Source organism: Onychomys torridus, chromosome 11 (assembly GCF_903995425.1).
Source record: "Onychomys torridus chromosome 11, mOncTor1.1, whole genome shotgun sequence".
NCBI lineage: Eukaryota > Metazoa > Chordata > Mammalia > Rodentia > Cricetidae > Onychomys > Onychomys torridus.
Window position 1 is genome coordinate 64,740,369 of NC_050453.1, and position 17,913 is coordinate 64,758,281.

Here is a 17,913-nt window from a genome sequence, read left to right on the forward strand (position 1 = left end):
GCAAGTTTCCATGCACAGATATATTGAAGCTTCTTGTCGTAGCTTTGTGTACTGAGAACAAAGATAGCTGGCATGCCCTCGGTACAAGAGCTTCTAAGAATTGTCAGCGTTACAAATGACCGAAATAATCAAGTTTCCTTTGAAGCTGCTTCTTCGTTACTGCTTTTAAAGAACACCTTCTGTTTACAGTATAAATTCTGATGACCTTCTCTCACCAACCTCATTCTTGATTTCGGCAGTCCTCATCCCCTGCCCTACCTCAGCCTCACTAAGAGCTGGTGGTGCAGGTGTGCGCTACCATAACCATCTCAAAGCATTTAAAAGGTAGAACCTGCCAGAGCATATTCCCTAGCCTACAGTTGCTAGATAGGAAATGGGCATGTTGGAATTATTACCTAAATAATTGTGTTCGGGTTCTTTATTTGCTTCTGTGATGCTAGAGATAAAACCCAGGGTCTTGTATATACTAGGCAAGCATTCTACTGCTGAACTCTTTTTCTTTTTCATTGTCTTCTGTAATACAAATCAAGCACAAGACTTGTATATGTTGGTATGCACAGCAACTGATACAGCCCTGCGCTATATCCCCAGTTCCTTCTTTCTAATAAAATAGGTCTTTCCAGTGGCCAACAAGTGCCTTGAGGAATCTAATAGGGCAGGGGGATATTTTTTCTCATATATAACGTGGATCCATTTTCTTCCCACAGTGACAGATTTGTTGATACAATCAGGAAGCCAAGAATGAGGGCATAGTATGTGGTGGGGGTGAATTTGTTTTTTAGGGTGTTTTGTTTTGTTTGTTTGTCTTGGTTTTTAAAGATTTATTTATTTAATGTATGTGGGTCCTGTGTATGCATGTATGCTTTTATGCTAGAAGAGGGAATCAGATCCCACTATAGATGATTGTGAGCCACCATATGGTTGCTGGGAATTGATCTCCGGACCTCTGGAAGAACAGCCAGTGCTCTTAATCTGAGCCATCTCTCCAGCCGTAATTTTTTTTTTTTTTTTTCTTTGAGCTGAGGATTGAACCCAGGGCCTTGCACTTGCTAGGCAAATGCTCTACCACTGAGCTAAATCCCCAACCCAAATTTGTTTTTTAAAAACATAATTAAGCCGGGCGGTGGTGGTGCACTCCTTTAATCCCAGCACTCAGGAGGCAGAGGCAGGTGGATCTTTGTGAGTTCAAGCCCAGCCTGGTCTACAGAGCGAGATCCAGGAAAGACGCAAAGCTACACACAGAAACGCTGTCTCGAAAAAACAAAAACAAAAACAAAACACATAATTAAGTGAAATTTCTCGAAAAAACAAAAACAAAAACAAAACACATAATTAAGTGAAATTTCTATTCATACTATATGAGTTATAACAATTAGTTTCCATTTGATAAGAGGATAAAATAAGTTTAGTTAGGCTAGCTAAAAAACATAATAATAAATAGCAATGAAGTGTACTAATGCCCCTTACAGAATATATTTCACTAAAGTGAATTGTATCTCCATATGTGTAGCAGTACAGTAACATACCTCTTTGATTTATAGGTTGCTAGGTTTTAGAAAGCAGAAAAATACACAATTTGTAGTGACTGAAAGAACTGGTGTTCCCTTAAGTCACATAACACATAGACAAACAAACAAAAAATAAATGAATGAATAAATGAGCAGGTAAATAAATAAGTAGAGCCACAAATCCTCCTTATCAGTTTAAATGTAAATGTCTTAAAAGTGAATAATTAGGTTGGGGATTTAGCTCAGTGGTAGAGCGCTTGCCTAGCAAGCACAAGGCCCTGGGTTCGGTCCTCAGCCTGGTGGGGCGGGGCAGGAAGTGAATAATTAACCTGGCAACCTGGCAGCAGTGGCGTGTGCCTTTAATCCCAGCACTCAGGAGGCAGAAGCAGGCAGATCTCTGTGAGTTCAGTGCCAGCCTGGGCTACAGAGTGAGTTCCAGGACAGGCTCCAATGCTAACCCAGAGAAACCATGTGGGGGGGTGGGGGTGAAATAATTAAACAGCTAAAACAAATTATAGAGGCTTTTAAAAAATAATCTCCATTTTGTGAGAAATTATTGATTTGTATCTTTGAATTTGAATTACAAAATAACATTGCTTAAGTATGCCCTTGTTTGGGATAGCAAGATAGCTCAGGGTATAAAGGCACTTTCATCCATGCCTGATAACCTGAATTCCATTCCCAGTTCCAATGTGGTAGAAAAAGAGAGCCAATTCATTAAGTTATTCTTGGACCTCCACACATGAGGTGTGGCACATGCACACTGAATAAAATGTAAACAAACAAAAAGTTCTGATCTTCAGAAATTCAAAGGAGATGCAGAGTCCCATCTGGTCCTTAGTGTCTGCATCAGAGTGCAGCGAACGCCTAGGCAGGATGAGCTGTGGCCATGAGCAGTTCATTGAAATGCCTGAATACCAACTCAGCAGACTCTGGCTATCCTGGTGTTGGTTGAGGTTGGGTATTTTTACCAAACACCTACCTGGTTATAACTTTTTTTTCTTTAATGTATTCTGCAAGACTTACTGTTAAGAAGCCTCTTCTTTTAACTGGAGCCCAGAGAATTACTAGAGAGCTCTGGCCACTGATTGAGGCTGAAAGTAAACAAAGGGAGCCAGCATAACTGAGGAGGAGGTAAATGGAAAAGCGAAAGAGAAAATAGAAAAGGTGACAACAGCACGCTCCTGAGGACTGCTGCACATGCTTTATGTGCCATTGTGGGTCAGAGTTGTGAGAGGTGTGCCTTTTATGTGTTCATTTTCTTAGTTTAGTGGGACAAACATGGCTATCTACAGCTAGCGTATAATTGGTGACGATTTAACATGAATGTGTGTGTTGTCTTTGGGAATTTATTTCTCCATGCCAAACTCTTACTTAGAATATTTGTATGCTACATAAACATTGATATGTCTCACTCAGTGTATTGCCTTTAAAAACAGTCCCCAAGAGAATGTACAAGCAAGGTGTTTCATTAATTGTAAAGAAATATTTTTCTCGAATGGCATTCTTTTTTTTCTTTTTTTTTTTTTCCAATGGCATTCTTACAAATAGAACATCTGCTCAGGAAGCATTTCTAGTGAGAATGGCTTAGTATGCTCATGTATATTCATTAGATTGTGGCATGTCTCATCACCTTCTGGCTTGGCCTGTAGTGTACTTCCTCTTCTCCAGTACCATTGCACTTAAAAATTGTTAGCCTGCTGGTGGTGGCGCACGCCTTTAATCCCAGCACTCAGGAGGCAGAGGCAGGCAGACCTCCGTGAGTTTGAGGCCAGCCTGGTGTACAGAACGAGTTCCAGGAAAGGCTCCAAAGCTACAACAAGAAACCCTGTCTCAAGAAACAAAAGAAGAAACAAACAAAAAAAAAAAAATGTTGAGACTAGGAATAGTTTAACTTGCTTGGTGCTCCAGGTTGATTTAATTGGATTTTGATGCTGTCTTACAGACGTCAACTAGTCAGGCCATCTTCCGCCTCCAGTCCGGCATCTGCCATCTCTTCCGAGAAACTTTGATTAACAAAGGTTTTGTGGAAATCCAGACTCCTAAAATTATTTCAGGTATGCTTCAAAATGTATCCTATAATTAAAAATATCCTCCCTCCCCAGTGTTGCTTATGTTAATTTTTAAACTGAAATAATCTCAAGAATCCCTTAAGGTTTAGTGCCTTGGGACTATTTATTTCAAGAATAATACCACCATCTACAGTGTTCCATATTCTTCCTTCAAGAGTCATTTTGTGTTAACAGTGAGGAAATGAAGCAGTAACAACACATAATTCCTATACCATAAGTTAGTCCACATGTATTTTTATTATGTTAATTTTCTTCAACATTGGTACAGCAGTTGGTTTTATATAGACTTCATTGTAAAAAAAATGACCAAGTACCTATTAATATTCTTGTCTGAGAATCCTGTCTTGATCTTTTTACCCTTTTAGAATTGCTTACATAACACCGATGATGAGTTACAAATATCATTCTAGCTGGTCCTTCCTGCAAACACCTTTAATCCCAGCATTCTGGAAGCAGAGACAGGTCGATCTCTGAATTCAAGGCTAGTCTGGTCTACATAGCTAGTTCCAGTCTAGACAGGACTGCATAATGAGAGCTTGTCTCAAAAAAAAAAAAAATTAATCGTCATCGTCTCAGGGCTTAGTGGGTAAAAGGCTTGCCTTGCCACTGCCATCAAGCCTGACAGTATGAGTTCAGTCCCCAGGACACATAGAAGGAGAAACCCAATTTTCATAAGCTGTTCTCTGACCTTCACATGCACTTCTACAGGCAAACACATTCACTAAATAAATAAATATTTTTAAAGAATATCATTAATGGGGCTGGAGAGATGGCTCAGCAGTTAAGAGCACTTGTTCCTCTGCAGGGGACCCTGGTTCAGTTCTAGCCTCCACACAGTTGCTTAGAACCATCTGTAACTCCAGTTCCAGAAGATCCAGTGCCTTCTTCTAACCCCCTCTGGCATAAGATATATATGTGACACACATACATACATGTAGCCAAAACAATATATAGAAGATAAATTATTAAAAGAATAGTATCTAGATAGATAAAAATTAAACATTGCCTTCTGACAATTAGAAAAATAATTAAGACAGTAGCCTTACATAGTGAGACCCTATCTCAGAAAAAAAAGAAGGGAATATCGTCCTTTTTTTTTTTTTAAGAGGATTGAACCCACAAGCGCTCTACCGCTGAACTAAATCCCCAACCCCGGGAATATCTTCTTTTATTTATTTATTCATTTAGTTTTTACAGCCTTAAAGTAATAGATAGGAAATTGATTCAGAAAAAGGGACCATATACGTGCAATTCTTGATTTTCTAGGTCTTTTTTTCTCTGAGTGAACTACTTTTTTTTTTTTAACATTGATTAACATACAATTGGTTATGATAATACAAATGTTTGCATTTCAGCTGCCAGTGAAGGAGGAGCCAATGTTTTTACTGTATCCTATTTTAAAAATAATGCCTACCTTGCTCAGTCCCCACAGCTGTATAAGCAGATGTGCATCTGTGCTGATTTTGAGAAGGTTTTCTGCATTGGACCAGGTAAGATACTGTCATTTGTGTTTTTTGGGGGGGTTGTTTGTTTTTCTTTTTTTGTTTTTTTGTTTTTTTGTTTTGTTTTTTTGGAGCTGAGAATCGAACCCAGGGCCTTGCGCTTGCTAGGCAAGCCCTCTACCACTGAGCTAAACCCCCAACCCCATGTATTTTGGTAATTGTAAAATTATGTAGAGGCCAGGCAGTGGTGACACACGCCTTTAATCCCAGTACTCTGGAGGCAAAGCCAGGCAGATCTCTGAGTTAAAGGCCAGCCTGGTCTACAGAGCAGGTTCCAGGACAGGCACCAAAACTACACAGAGAAATCCTATCTCGAAAAACAAACAAAAAATTATGTTGAGTTAAATTAGTAGTATGGGTTGGGGATTTGGATTTAGCTCAGCGGTAGAGCGCTTGGCACAAGGGCTTGGCACAAGGCCCTGGGTTCATCCTCAGCTCTGGGGGGGAAGAGGGGAGAGAGAGAGAGAGAGAGAGAGAGAGAGAGAGAAAAGAATCTGCCGGATGGTGGTGGCGCACACCTTTAATCCCAGCACTTCGGAGGCAGAGCCAGGCGGATCTCTGTGAGTTCCAGGCCAGCCTGGGCTACAGAGTGAGTTCCAAGACAGGCTCCAAAGCTACACAGAGAAACCCTGTCTCCAAAACCAAAAAGAAAAAAGCTTAAGTCCATTTTTCTGCTGATTATACAAATACTAGAATTTAAGAGCTAGGGATGTAATTGGCTTACCAAATTATTTTATATATAAGTTTTTGATAGTTTAACAAAGATTAAACTTTTGCTAATAGAGAAGTTAGCACAAAAATTAAATGTTTTAACTGGGTGGTGAAAGTACATGCCTTTAATCCTAGCACTTGAGAAGCAGAGACAGGTGGATCACTGAGAATTCGAGGCCAGCCAGGTCTACAAAGCAAGTTTGGGACAGGCAGCACTGTTACACAGAGAAGCCCTGTCTAAAAACAAACAGAAAAATAATTAAATGTTTAAATTTTCTGAAGTTATTATTTACCAGATGTACATTGCACACATACTCTTAGGCTGGGTACCATGTCTTTAGAAGAATCAGCAGCACTTACTCAGATGCTGAGAGGGATCCAAATGTAGGTTCTAGTGGTGCATTGCAGTGAAAATTGCTGGTTTACAGATCATGCCTTGAGTGAGGAGGAGATAAATGTTAATCCCTGCCTCTGCCACTGAATAAGCCACACATGCATAGAGCAGTCACAGGGAGTAAGCAAATGAATTGCAAGTCTGTGTCAGGGAGCCATGTGGTGGCTCATGCCTGTAACCCTGCACTGAGGCTGAGGCAGGAGGATCATTGTCAGTTGCAGACAGTCAAGGCTACTACTGAGTGAGACCTTGTCTCAAAAGAAGAAAGAATCAGAGTGAACTAAACGGTTAACAGTCAGTGTAGGATTGTTTGCTAGAGTTACCATGAAAGAAAATTCAAACTAAAGTGGGCTTTAAGGACATAGTAGGATATATAAAAACAGAGACAGTGTTTTAGTAGAGGAAACAGGATAGGTAAAAAGCATGGCTACCCTACCGGCGGAAACAGAAATAAGAGTACTGGAAGTAGAGGCTCAGATGAAATGAAAAGTGTAAAGGTTTTAGATTTTGTCATTGTATGTCTTGTTACAGTAGCCATTTGGAGCTGTGAGTTTCCAGGCAAGGATGTGTTACAGGAATATTAATATGGCAGTGGAGTGAAAGATGAGTCGAACAGGTCAGAAAGACGACAGCGGAGTTGCAGAGAGCATAGGAGCTGGACTGGGAGTTGCTGGGACATGTATAATGTTACTTCATGTATGCAGTTTCATTTTTCTTAAGCCATATTTTAATAAAGTGGAGACAAACTCGCTATATTGGTCATAATTGAGTCTGTTTTTAATTATTGAGGTGGTGCCTGAGGATCTTGCATTCCCTAGGGGTGCTCAACAGCCTCTTTTATTAATTTGCATTTGGTTCTGCTTCTCTCTAGGACTTGGGTGTTTATCATGAACTTACTGTCTGGGAGAATGCTGAAACAGATGGCTTATCAGTGCGCCTTCTCAGCCTGTGGGGTGGGGAAAATGGTACCACTTGGGTACTACCAAGTAGAATTCTGCATTTAAGTCCTCACTTACCCAAGACTTAAAATACTGTGCTATTTTTCTTTGGTTAACAGTTTTCAGAGCTGAAGACTCCAATACCCATAGACATCTCACTGAATTTGTTGGTTTGGATATTGAAATGGCTTTTAATTATCATTACCATGAAGTTGTAGAAGAAATTGCTGACACCTTGGTGCAAATATTCAAAGGACTTCAAGAAAGGTTAAAATTATTTAATATCTTGAAATTGCCTTAATTTCAAAACAATTGCAGGTTTTGATTTGTTTGTTTCTTGGTTGGGGGATGATACAGTTTTTTGTTTTCTGTTTTTCACATTTATAGTTTAAGAAAGTTTCTAAAACTTGTTATAGACATCAGTTCTTTCTTTGAGCGTTTGAAATGAACCAAAACAATTGTGTCTAATTATGTAGACTCAGATAGTTTAATTTTGTCACTGACCTCTTTAATAACCATAAAGCAACAGTTTGAAAAGCAGCCTTCTTCCTATAGTTTACAGGCCATTTGGGAACTATTTGTTCTTCTGTCTGTTGTGATCTGGACTGTCAGCCTTGTGCCATATTTTGCTCATGTTTAGGTTGCACAGCAATATATAGATGAAGGACTATTGATGACTCAAAGCATTGAGAGACATGAATAGGGTAGACAGTCATTTCCAAATTAGTGACTCTACAAGGTGAATTTAACTATGCATATGTGGGGATAGTATGTGTGTATGAGAGTGCAAGTATCCTCAGAGTCCAGAAGAAGGTGTCAAGTTCTCTGATGTGGGTACTAGGAACTGAACTCAGGTCCTGTGCAGGAGAAGTGTGTGCTTTTAACCACTGAACCATCTCTTCAGCTCTAATTTTTAGCAAGTTTTTAAATTAGGAACATTAAGCCTCACAAACAAACCCTATATACTTAGCACCTTGTTTTAGCCATTGTCAATCTATGGCTAATTTTTATTGGGCCCATTTCCCTTGCCCCTATTTGAATCAGATCTCTACTATCATTTCATCCATAAACATTTGAACAAATGCTTTTCTAAGTTTTTTCAAAATATCTCTGAGCCAGGTATGGTGGCATGCACCTTTAAATGGCAGCACTTGAAACAGTGACAGAGGATTACAAGTGTGAGGCCAGCTAGAGCTACATAGTGGGCAAGTGCCCTTCACTACAGAAACACGGTTTTCTGTCTGCAGTTGTGGGGCTACTGTGTGCAGGTGCTGTGGGGACAGCACAGGAGGAGGGAAGTAGCACCCCTTAAATAACTTAGAAAGCATGGTGGGAATGGATGGCAGAACAGGGCAGACAAGCTTTAGTGTCCTCTTCCTTGAGGATAAGAAATGTTTAAGGATAAAATCAGATTTTTTTTTTTTTTTTTTTTTTTTTTTTTTTAGTGCTTCACAAAATAGGTATTATAGGTATTTTATATTTCTAGCAATGTTAGCTGATAGGAGTTGTAAATAAAAATTGTAATCCTTTAATGCCACTGTGGTTTTAAAAAAAAAAATGAAGCCAAGAAATAGAATTAAGCATTTTAAGTACTTTTATTCTTAGAAATTTGATAATACTTTTCTTGGTACAGTAACAGGTTCAGAGATTGATATTGTGTATTGCTTACAGTGACCCCTTGTGGAAGAAACATTGAACATTTTATTAACTAAAACATTGAACATGCAGGTTCCAGACTGAAATTCAAACTGTGAATAAACAGTTCCCATGTGAGCCATTCAAGTTTTTGGAGCCAACTTTGAGACTGGAGTATTGTGAAGCTTTGGCTATGCTTAGAGAAGCAGGAGTTGAGATGGGCGATGAGGAGGATCTAAGGTTGGTCCCTGGCCTTGTTTTTGACTCTCATGCTTAGGTTTAATGTATTTTGCCTAACTGATAACTGTTAACTTTGGTGTATTGTATAATACTGCTTTACGTGATAAAAATTAAAATATATTTAATATTGTTTGCCTAGGCTTCAATAATTTTGTGGATTATTTTCATTTTTCAACTTTTTATTTTTCTTCCTATTTATAACCCTTTGACGAATGTAGGAAGTTGTCTTCCAGTAATATCAAGTACTCAGGAGGTTTACTAATTCGAAGCTCACCTGGGCTGCAGAACAAGTTCTAGGCCAGCCTGAGCATCTTCGGGAGACCCTACCTCAAAATGACTGAGAAGAGGGTCTGGAGAGATGGCTAAGAGTCTTAAGAGTCTTGTTACTCTTGAAGAACACATGCAAGCAAACAGCCACACACAACTAATACCTAAATAAATAACCTTTTAAAGAAAGAAAGAAACATATCAAGGACTGGAGAGATGGTTCAGCAGTTAAGAGCACTTACTGCTCTTTGAGAGGATCTAGGTTTGGTTCCTGGTACCCATATGGTGGCCTACATACAATTACCTCTAATTCCTCTTCTAGGGGATGGATCCATGGCCTTACAGGACACCAGGCATTCATGTAATACACATACCTACATGTAGGCAAAACAGTCATACATGTAAAATAAAATCTTAGTTTTTGTTTTGTTTTGGGGTTTTTTTGTTTGTTTTTGTTTTTCCACAGCTGAGGACCAAAACCAGGGCCTTGCGCTTGCTAGGCAAGCGCTCTACCACTGAGCTAAATCCCCAACCCCATATCTTAGTATTTTTAAATTTTACAAATATTTTATAGCCAGGTATGGTGGCACACACCTTTAATCCCAGCACTCAGGAGGCAGAGGCAGGTGGGTGTCTGAGTTTGAAGCCAGCCTGGTCAATATAGTGTGTAGTTAGAGTCAGGACAAATCTATTTAACCCACCAGGCCCATAGATGTTCAGACCCAACCAAGTAAACACAGAAACTTATATTGCTTACAAACTGTATGGCCGTGGTAGGCTTTTTGTTATCTACTTCTTTTATCTTAAATTAACCCATTTTTATTAATCTATACTTTGTCACTTGGCTCGTAGGTTACTGGTACCTTACATCTTGATTGTCATGGCGGCAGCTGGCAGTGTCTCCCTGCCCCAGCCTTCCCACCTCTCTTTTCTCTTGTCCCGCCTATACTTCCTGCCTGGCCACTGACCAAACAGCATTTTATTTATACAGAGCAATATCCACAGCACTTCCCCTTTTTTTAAAAAAAGGAAGGTTTTGACTTTTACATAGTAAAATTACATATAACAAAACAATTATCAAGCAAGAATTATAGTTACAATATCTAGTCTATTTGTTTTGCAAAATTAAACAAAATATTCTATCCTATATTTATGAGTCTAAGGTTTTATATCTAACTTGAATATCTAGTCTTGAATTACATCACAGACCTCAAAAGAATATATTATTACCTGAGAACCGGGAGAAGGGTGCAAGCAACTTTCGGGAGTCTTGCAGGGTAAACAGAGACAGCTGGCAGCCTGCACAGTCATCTAATGATCCTTTGTAAAGTTGGGGCATCTCTCTTCAGCCCACAGGGCTAGAGTCTCTTGGGCACTTTTCTTAGTGTCCTGTAGAATGTCTGGCAGTTTCCTCTGCGAAGCAGGTACCTGAAGGACCATTTTGTCAAGCAAAGTTCAGTGGTCACCTTTCTATGGGTCCTGCATGTCCAGTTGATCAAGCAGTCCAGGCAAGAACAGTTTCCTGCCCAAATGGCTATTTCTGTCAAGGTGAAGATAAACTCCATTATGAAGTGTCTTCAATGCCAATCCTCCTCTCTGAAGTAAATCGGTGCTGCCAGGAGCAGACATGTCTCACTGTCCAGAAAGTCTAAATTTTTAAAAATATTTTAAATGCCATATTCTGTAGGTCTTTGAAGTATTTGAAGATTACCTAGCTATCTGAAATGTATCTATGTATATCTAGAAGACTTAACTAACATGGCTATGAGTATGATTATCATAGATGATAAATTATTAATCTATTTTTTAATTATCCATTACAATTTTAAATGAGCTGTACAAACATAATACCTTAAACAGAGTAGAAATATATACACAGTATAACAAAATTAAGTTTGTATCAATAGACTAAAATCTATACCAATGTAAAACATTTTAAACAAGTTGTTGCTCTTTAGAAGTAAGTTCATTAATCTACCCTTTCATCCTATTATATCTATATCATATCCCCTTTTCTTTAAAAAGAGATCACATTTATAATCAACCTGATTTAAATAAAAATACTGGTTTTTCTCTGTCCCATATCAGAGGACTCTTTTGATTTGGGACACAAGAATCTCGGTTTAGAGAAGGAGTGAGCCAATTCCATCTCCAAAGCCAGCTTGATATATTTGGGAATTTGGGCGTAGTTTTTGTTACTACTTCCTCCTGGAGGGGGAGCCGCTGTATCTTATGGGGACACAAAGAAAATTTTAGGATTATGGAGCAGTTATAGTTACAACACACATATACATATATATATAATATCTTAGATAGAATATATTAAGTATTAGACTCAGGTTCTTTAGGATAGGACACCTTTTGGAATGATCTTTGTAACATGCCACCTAACCATGCTCTAGACTTCCCTGTAGTTTAGTATGTGTTTTTTGCTTGATATTGTTTGCATTGATAGTAGTTCCACCTTACCTAGGTCATTATCCCTCATTACTCCTGAACAATATTTGATAACCATTTCTTTGTATATAGTCTTGTATTAGGTTAGAACCTTCTTATTTAGACAAAAGGGGGAGATGTAGTGGGTAGCCATTCCAGCCTTGGCCTGGAAGTTCCAACCCCCATTAAGGCTTCAGTAATGGTCACGCCTACAAGGCAGGGCTGAGAGAGGACGCTGAAGACCCAGGATCAAAAGGAGAGGCCTCTCTTGGTTCCAGGACCCTGGATGCTGGAGGTAGACGGAGCAGAGTTCTCCAGAGAACACCGCCGGACTGCGCCATACCTTTCCCAGACCCTGCAACCTATCCCTTCATTTGTAAGCTACCCCACAAAATTAACCTCCCTTTTAACTACGTGGAGTGGCCTTAATAATTTCACCAATAATAGTGAAGTCCAGGATAACCATGACTATGAAGAGTCTTTTTTTTTTTTTTTGAGCTGAGGATTGAACCCAGGGCCTCGTGCCTACCACTGAGCTACATCCTCAACCAAGACCCGGTCTTAAAGCGTATATAATGAATAAAGGGGGAGTGGAGGGCATAGCTCAGTGGTGGTGCCTTACTTATGTAAGGCCCTGTCCTCCATCCTAGTAAGAGAGGGTGAAGAAGAGTGTGGAGACTTTCCCCAGTCTGTTCTGTTTGTGACAGGGACTGTGCCCTGGCTGTCCTGGAGCTGACTAGGTTAGTCTCCAACTCACAGAAATCCACCTGCCTCTGCCTCCCAAGTGCTGGGATTAAAAGCATGCTCAACCACACCCAGCTTTTGCCTATGATTATTTTTATTTGCAATGTTACTACTTTTTTAACGGTAAAGAACATTCTAAATCTCACCCAGAACAGAATTGGGCATAAAAATACTGTCTATATGTTATACATTTCATAGTAAAGATAGAAAGAAAATGGCTGCCAACATACCTTTCATTCAGAGGTTCCTGGTTAAAATAGTTAAGTCATCACAACAGTACATAGTAGACATGTGGACAAGAAAGGTGATGGTTGTCTCTTTTTTCTTCTTCTTCTTCTTCTTCTTCTTCTTCTTCTTCTTCTTCTTCTTCTTCTTCTTCTTCTTTTCTTCTTCTTCTTCCCAAAAAACATATTTCACTCCTAGCCCATTATTTATTTGTTTACTTAATAAAAATATGATTTTTCAGCATACCCCTTATTGCTAAAAGAAACCATAAATTTTATGATTAGTTCAATTCAAGCAATATATTTTAGGTATTGGGGAATTGTTCTTAGGTAAGATAGGTGCTAAAGAAGGTACCTCTTGGCCACAGGTTGCCTTTAAAGACTTGGACATACTGCTTGTCATATTACAAACCTTTGTGAAGTGACAAAAAAGGAGATTATGTAATGGCAAGACCCTCCAGTGCTGGCCCACTGGATTTTATTTCACATAATTATAATAAAGTGAAAACAGTAAAGTTTCCCTCCTGTTTGTGGGTCAATGGAATGCTTAATTCTGCCTGGTTGTAATCATTGGAGCAGTGTGTATGTGCACTAAGTAGCTGGGGGAGGTGAGCTGGTAGGTAGCTTCCTGAAATGCTTGTCTTAAAGCAGGTGAATAGCTGACAGTGTGTTTGGGCCAAAGTTTATTATCCTTTGAGAACCTCAAATAAAAAGGGGGGCTTTACTAATTTAAAAGTATTTTGTTTTTATTTGGTGGGGACTGAAGAGATGATTCAGTGGTTTAGAGCTCTGAGTGCCCTTCCAGATATGGTGAGTTTAGTTCCCAGCACTCACATCATCTTCTTCACAACTGCCTGTGTCATTCCAACACCCACTCACAGACACACAACTAAATACAGATACTAAAATTTCAAAAAGTTTCTATTTAAGCCTGGTGGTGGCACACTTCTTTAATCCCAACGCTTGGGAGGCAGAGGTAAGCAGATCTCAAGGCCAGCTTGGTCTACATAATGAGTTCAGGACAGCCAGGGCTACACAGAGAGACTTTGTCTTGAAAAACTAAAATAAGAAAGTTTCTGTTTCACCTTCAAACACTAGTTTCGTGTTTTGTTTTGTTTTTTTCAGTACACCAAATGAAAAGCTGTTGGGTCATTTGGTGAAAGAAAAGGTAGGAGTCGTGTGTGTGTGTGTGTGTGTGTGTGTGTGTGTGTGTGTGTGTGTGTGTGTGTTGACTTTTCCTTCAGTCTGAAATGTACTTAGGAGAGACAGCAGTAGCAGATGAAATGGTCATCTTCTTACAGTGGCACTCCAGGGTTAGTCAAGAGAGCTGTACTTTTGTTCTTAGAAAAAGGAAAGAAAACTGTTGGGCAGATCTGACCAACGGTTTGATTAATTCAGTGTGTGACATTTGTGCAGTCCTATTGAAGGGCCTCGAAAGGACACTTGAGATTGTCAGATTAGTGAGGAGAGGCCTCTAAACTATAAAAGGTCTTACCTGTGACTCTTGCTCTTATTTTCTAAAACTAAAGCCAAAGGAGATAGATGCTTAGCCTGTTGTGTTTTTTTAAAGGACACTAATTTAATGAAGCTTATAAAGTCCTTGAGCTCCCCCTGCTGGTGCGGTTTTTCTGAAGTCTGCAGTGTTAGCTAGACCTGGAGCGTGCTGTCTCAGCAGTCTGCCACTGGCTGCCATTGTCCACATCTGCAATTTTAACAAAGGGGAATGGGGGCAAATGGGAGGTGAAATGTAGTTTCTCTTTAAGTAAGCTTGTGAGGTAGTAAGAAAATATCAAACACTTTAACAGTATTTATTTCAGTGGTTTCCATTTGAAAAACATTACCCAGTTTTACTCAGATTTCTAAACAAAAAGCTGTATTATTGGGGAAATAATTCAGGGGGTTTATGTAGATACAATAATTGATATTTTAAAATTTCCACAAAATATTAATGTAGACTTAACATAGTTTCTTTCTTTTAATAGTATGATACAGACTTTTATGTTCTTGATAAATATCCGTTGGCTGTAAGACCTTTCTATACCATGCCTGACCCAAGAAATCCTGTGAGTAACTTAATTTCAAATCACCTATTTGTGGGGAAGAAAGAACTTTCTAAAAAACACATTTGAATGCTGTAGCAAATTAGTCCTCAGAACCTAAATTAAAATCCTGTTTCTAGGTCATTTTTCCTAAAGATTTATTGGGGCCATAAATGCTAAATATAGTACTTGATACTCAAGAGTTTAGTGAGAATCTCAGTGTTGGCTTTGAACTAGGAATTCACCTTTCTAATTTTTACACAAAGGTGGTAAATTGTGTTTTAATAGATTTGAAGAAAATCAAGGCTTGCTTTATATTTTAGGAGTTAGTAAGCCAGGAAGTGGTGGTGCACATCTTTAAATCCTAGCACTTGGGAGGCAGAGGCAGGTGGATCTCTGAGTTCGAGGCCAGCCTGGTATACAGAGCAAGATCTAGGACAGCCAGGACTGTTTCACACAGAAACCCTGTGTGTGTGTGTGTGTGTGTGTGTGTGTGTGTGTGTGTGTGTCACACACGCGCACGCACGCACGCACGCACGCACAGTGGGAGAGGGTTAGTAATCCACATGTCTTATGGGTTTTTGTTTTGCAGTGATTCAACCCCTTAATATGCATGAACCTTCTGAGTAGCTAGTGGTTTGTTTTTGTTTTGTTTTGTTTTTTCCTTTTTTTTTCTAATACAAGGTCTTACTATGTATCTCTGATTGACCTGGAACTTGCAATGTAGACTAAGCCAGCCTGGAACTCAGTTGTCTGCCTGCCTCGGCTTCCCAGGTGTACACCACCAGCACCAGGCTGGAGGGCTTTTGAAACACAGATGCTGAGCCCTAGCATTGGAGTTCCAAATCTCTGATGTGGGGCAGGTTCAGAGGTTAGCATTTATAACAAGTTCAGGCAATGCTGAAGTGATCTGGAAATCAGAGCCATTGTGTATGTGACAGTTAAAACTGATAGTATCAAATGCCTGATAGGCCCCAAGTAAGGCATAGCTTAGCTCAGTTTTAGTTACCTTTCTTTCAAAGTTTTCCTAAATAGACCACTTACTTATTGGCAATTGGCATTCACAGCTGACCAAAATTCATGTCATATTTTAAAACTTTTTAGGCAATAAAGTAAAATCAGAAGCAGCACTGTTGCTTTAGATGTGGTGTTCTGGTTATTAGGAGGTGTGGTAGAAAGAGAATGGAGAGCTGAGCAGAGAATCAGCCTGCCCTCGGCAGTTCTGCTGTAGAAGGGATTGGTGTGGAAGGGTAGTCGCTAACCAGGGAACGACAGCATAACGTAGATTTTTTCACCCGCCTGTTTTATCTGGGAAAAGTGTGATAACAGTACTTCTTGTGCAGAAACACTCCAACTCTTACGATATGTTCATGAGAGGAGAAGAAATATTGTCTGGAGCACAAAGAATACATGATCCTCAACTGCTAACAGAGAGAGCTTTGCACCATGGAATTGGTAAGTAATGTAAAATATTTAGAGCAGTGTATATTTTGAAAATAACAGATTGTAAACATCCTAAAGTTGTCTCATAAGTCTTTTCCCCAAATCTTAACAGTAGTAATTTTTTTAATAATAAAATGATAAATTATGTTTTCTTTTTATAGATTTGGAAAAAATCAAAGCTTACATTGATTCCTTCCGATTTGGAGCCCCTCCTCATGCTGGTGGAGGCATTGGTAATACTGCTGTTGCTTATAAATAATTCTGTCGGGCTGCAGAGATGGCTCAGAGGTTAAGAGCACTGACTGCTCTTCTAGAGGTCCTGAGTTCAATTCTGAGAAACCACACAGTGGCTCACAACCATCTGTAAATAAATAAATCTTTAAAAAATAATAATAGTAATTCTGTAAACTCAAGTGAAAAGCAAATGTAAAGGGTATAGAAGAGGGCTAGAAAGATGACTCTGTGGGTAAGAGAACTTGCTGCTCTTGCAGAGGACCTGGGTTCAGTTCCCAGCACCATATAGCAGCTCACAACCATTTCAGGGGACCAGATGCCTTCTTCTGGCCGCATCGGGCTCCTGCACACATAGTAGGGCACGTAAACTCACGCGTGCTCACACACACACACATGTAAATAAATAATTTGTAAAAGTCATAGAGCAGTAATTTTTTCCCAGTGATTAGAACAAACTAATATTTTCATGTCAAAGCATAAAGTTAAACCCTTATCTAACTCCAGATAAAAACAATAACCCAAAATGGATCAGACACCTAAATGAAAAACCTAACACTATAAAACTCATAGAAGAAAACCGAGCATAAACATCAGGACACTGGATTTGGCCATGGTTTCTTAGATAGAGTACCTCTGGTGTACACACAGCAAGGTGATTAATAGTCACATTTAACTTAGGGAATTTTTTAAACTCTGTGTATCAGAAAATACTTAATTGCCTAGCATATATAAGGCTGGGTTTGACTCCCAACACTTATAACGGGGAAAGGCAATTATAGTATATAACTCAGTGCTTGCCTTATCTGCACAGTCCCTGGGTTGGACCCCCAGCATCAACTTTGGGAGCAGGGGGCAACTAGGAAAGGAAAGTGAAAGGGGCTAGAGAGATGGCTAAGGTTGAGAGTGCCTGCTACTCTTCAGACAACTAGAGTTGAGTTCCCAGCATCCACATCGGGGTTTGCAGGCACCTGAAGACATGTGCATACACACAGACATGTAATTATATAAATAATTTTCTAAAGTTTAAAAAAAAATGAAAAGGCAGCCCAAGTGATGGGACAAATATTTACAGGTCATATATTTGATAAGAGGTGAATAAAATTCAAGTTCAAAATGGGCAAAGGACCAGAACAGAAATTTCTTCAAAACAGAATGCAGATGGTTGGTGAGCATGTAAGCAAATGCTTAGCAGCACCGGTCATTGGTGAGTTACAACTTCAAGCTAGGACGGCTGCCACCTTAACATATAATAATTGTCACTAGAAAGAATGTGGAGGATCAGTGTGCCCACTGCAGAAAACAGGATTATAATTCCTCAAAGATAGAGATTCATTTACCATAGGATCCAACAGTCCTCTTCTGTGTATATACCCTAAAGAAAGAATTACCATATGATTAATTCTAATTTTGTGTGTGTGCCCAAAAGAATTGGAAATAACATATCAAAGAAATATTTGTGCATACATAATCTTCATAGTAGCTGAGACATGGCTGCAGCCAGGTATCTATCATGGATAAATGAGCCA

General features: G+C 39.3%; 1 protein-coding gene across 1 annotated transcript in view; it reads left to right on the forward strand.

Annotated features, from left to right (window-relative positions):
* Dars1 (aspartyl-tRNA synthetase 1) overlaps positions 1-17,913 on the forward strand; it is a 57,993-nt gene that overhangs the window by 38,760 nt on the left and 1,320 nt on the right. The window contains exons 8-15 of the mRNA XM_036202693.1: positions 3,454-3,565; positions 4,936-5,070; positions 7,245-7,392; positions 8,854-9,000; positions 13,797-13,839; positions 14,654-14,734; positions 16,054-16,165; positions 16,315-16,386. Coding sequence (XP_036058586.1) covers positions 3,454-3,565; positions 4,936-5,070; positions 7,245-7,392; positions 8,854-9,000; positions 13,797-13,839; positions 14,654-14,734; positions 16,054-16,165; positions 16,315-16,386 — 850 coding nt within the window. The remainder of the gene's footprint in view (positions 1-3,453; positions 3,566-4,935; positions 5,071-7,244; positions 7,393-8,853; positions 9,001-13,796; positions 13,840-14,653; positions 14,735-16,053; positions 16,166-16,314; positions 16,387-17,913) is intronic.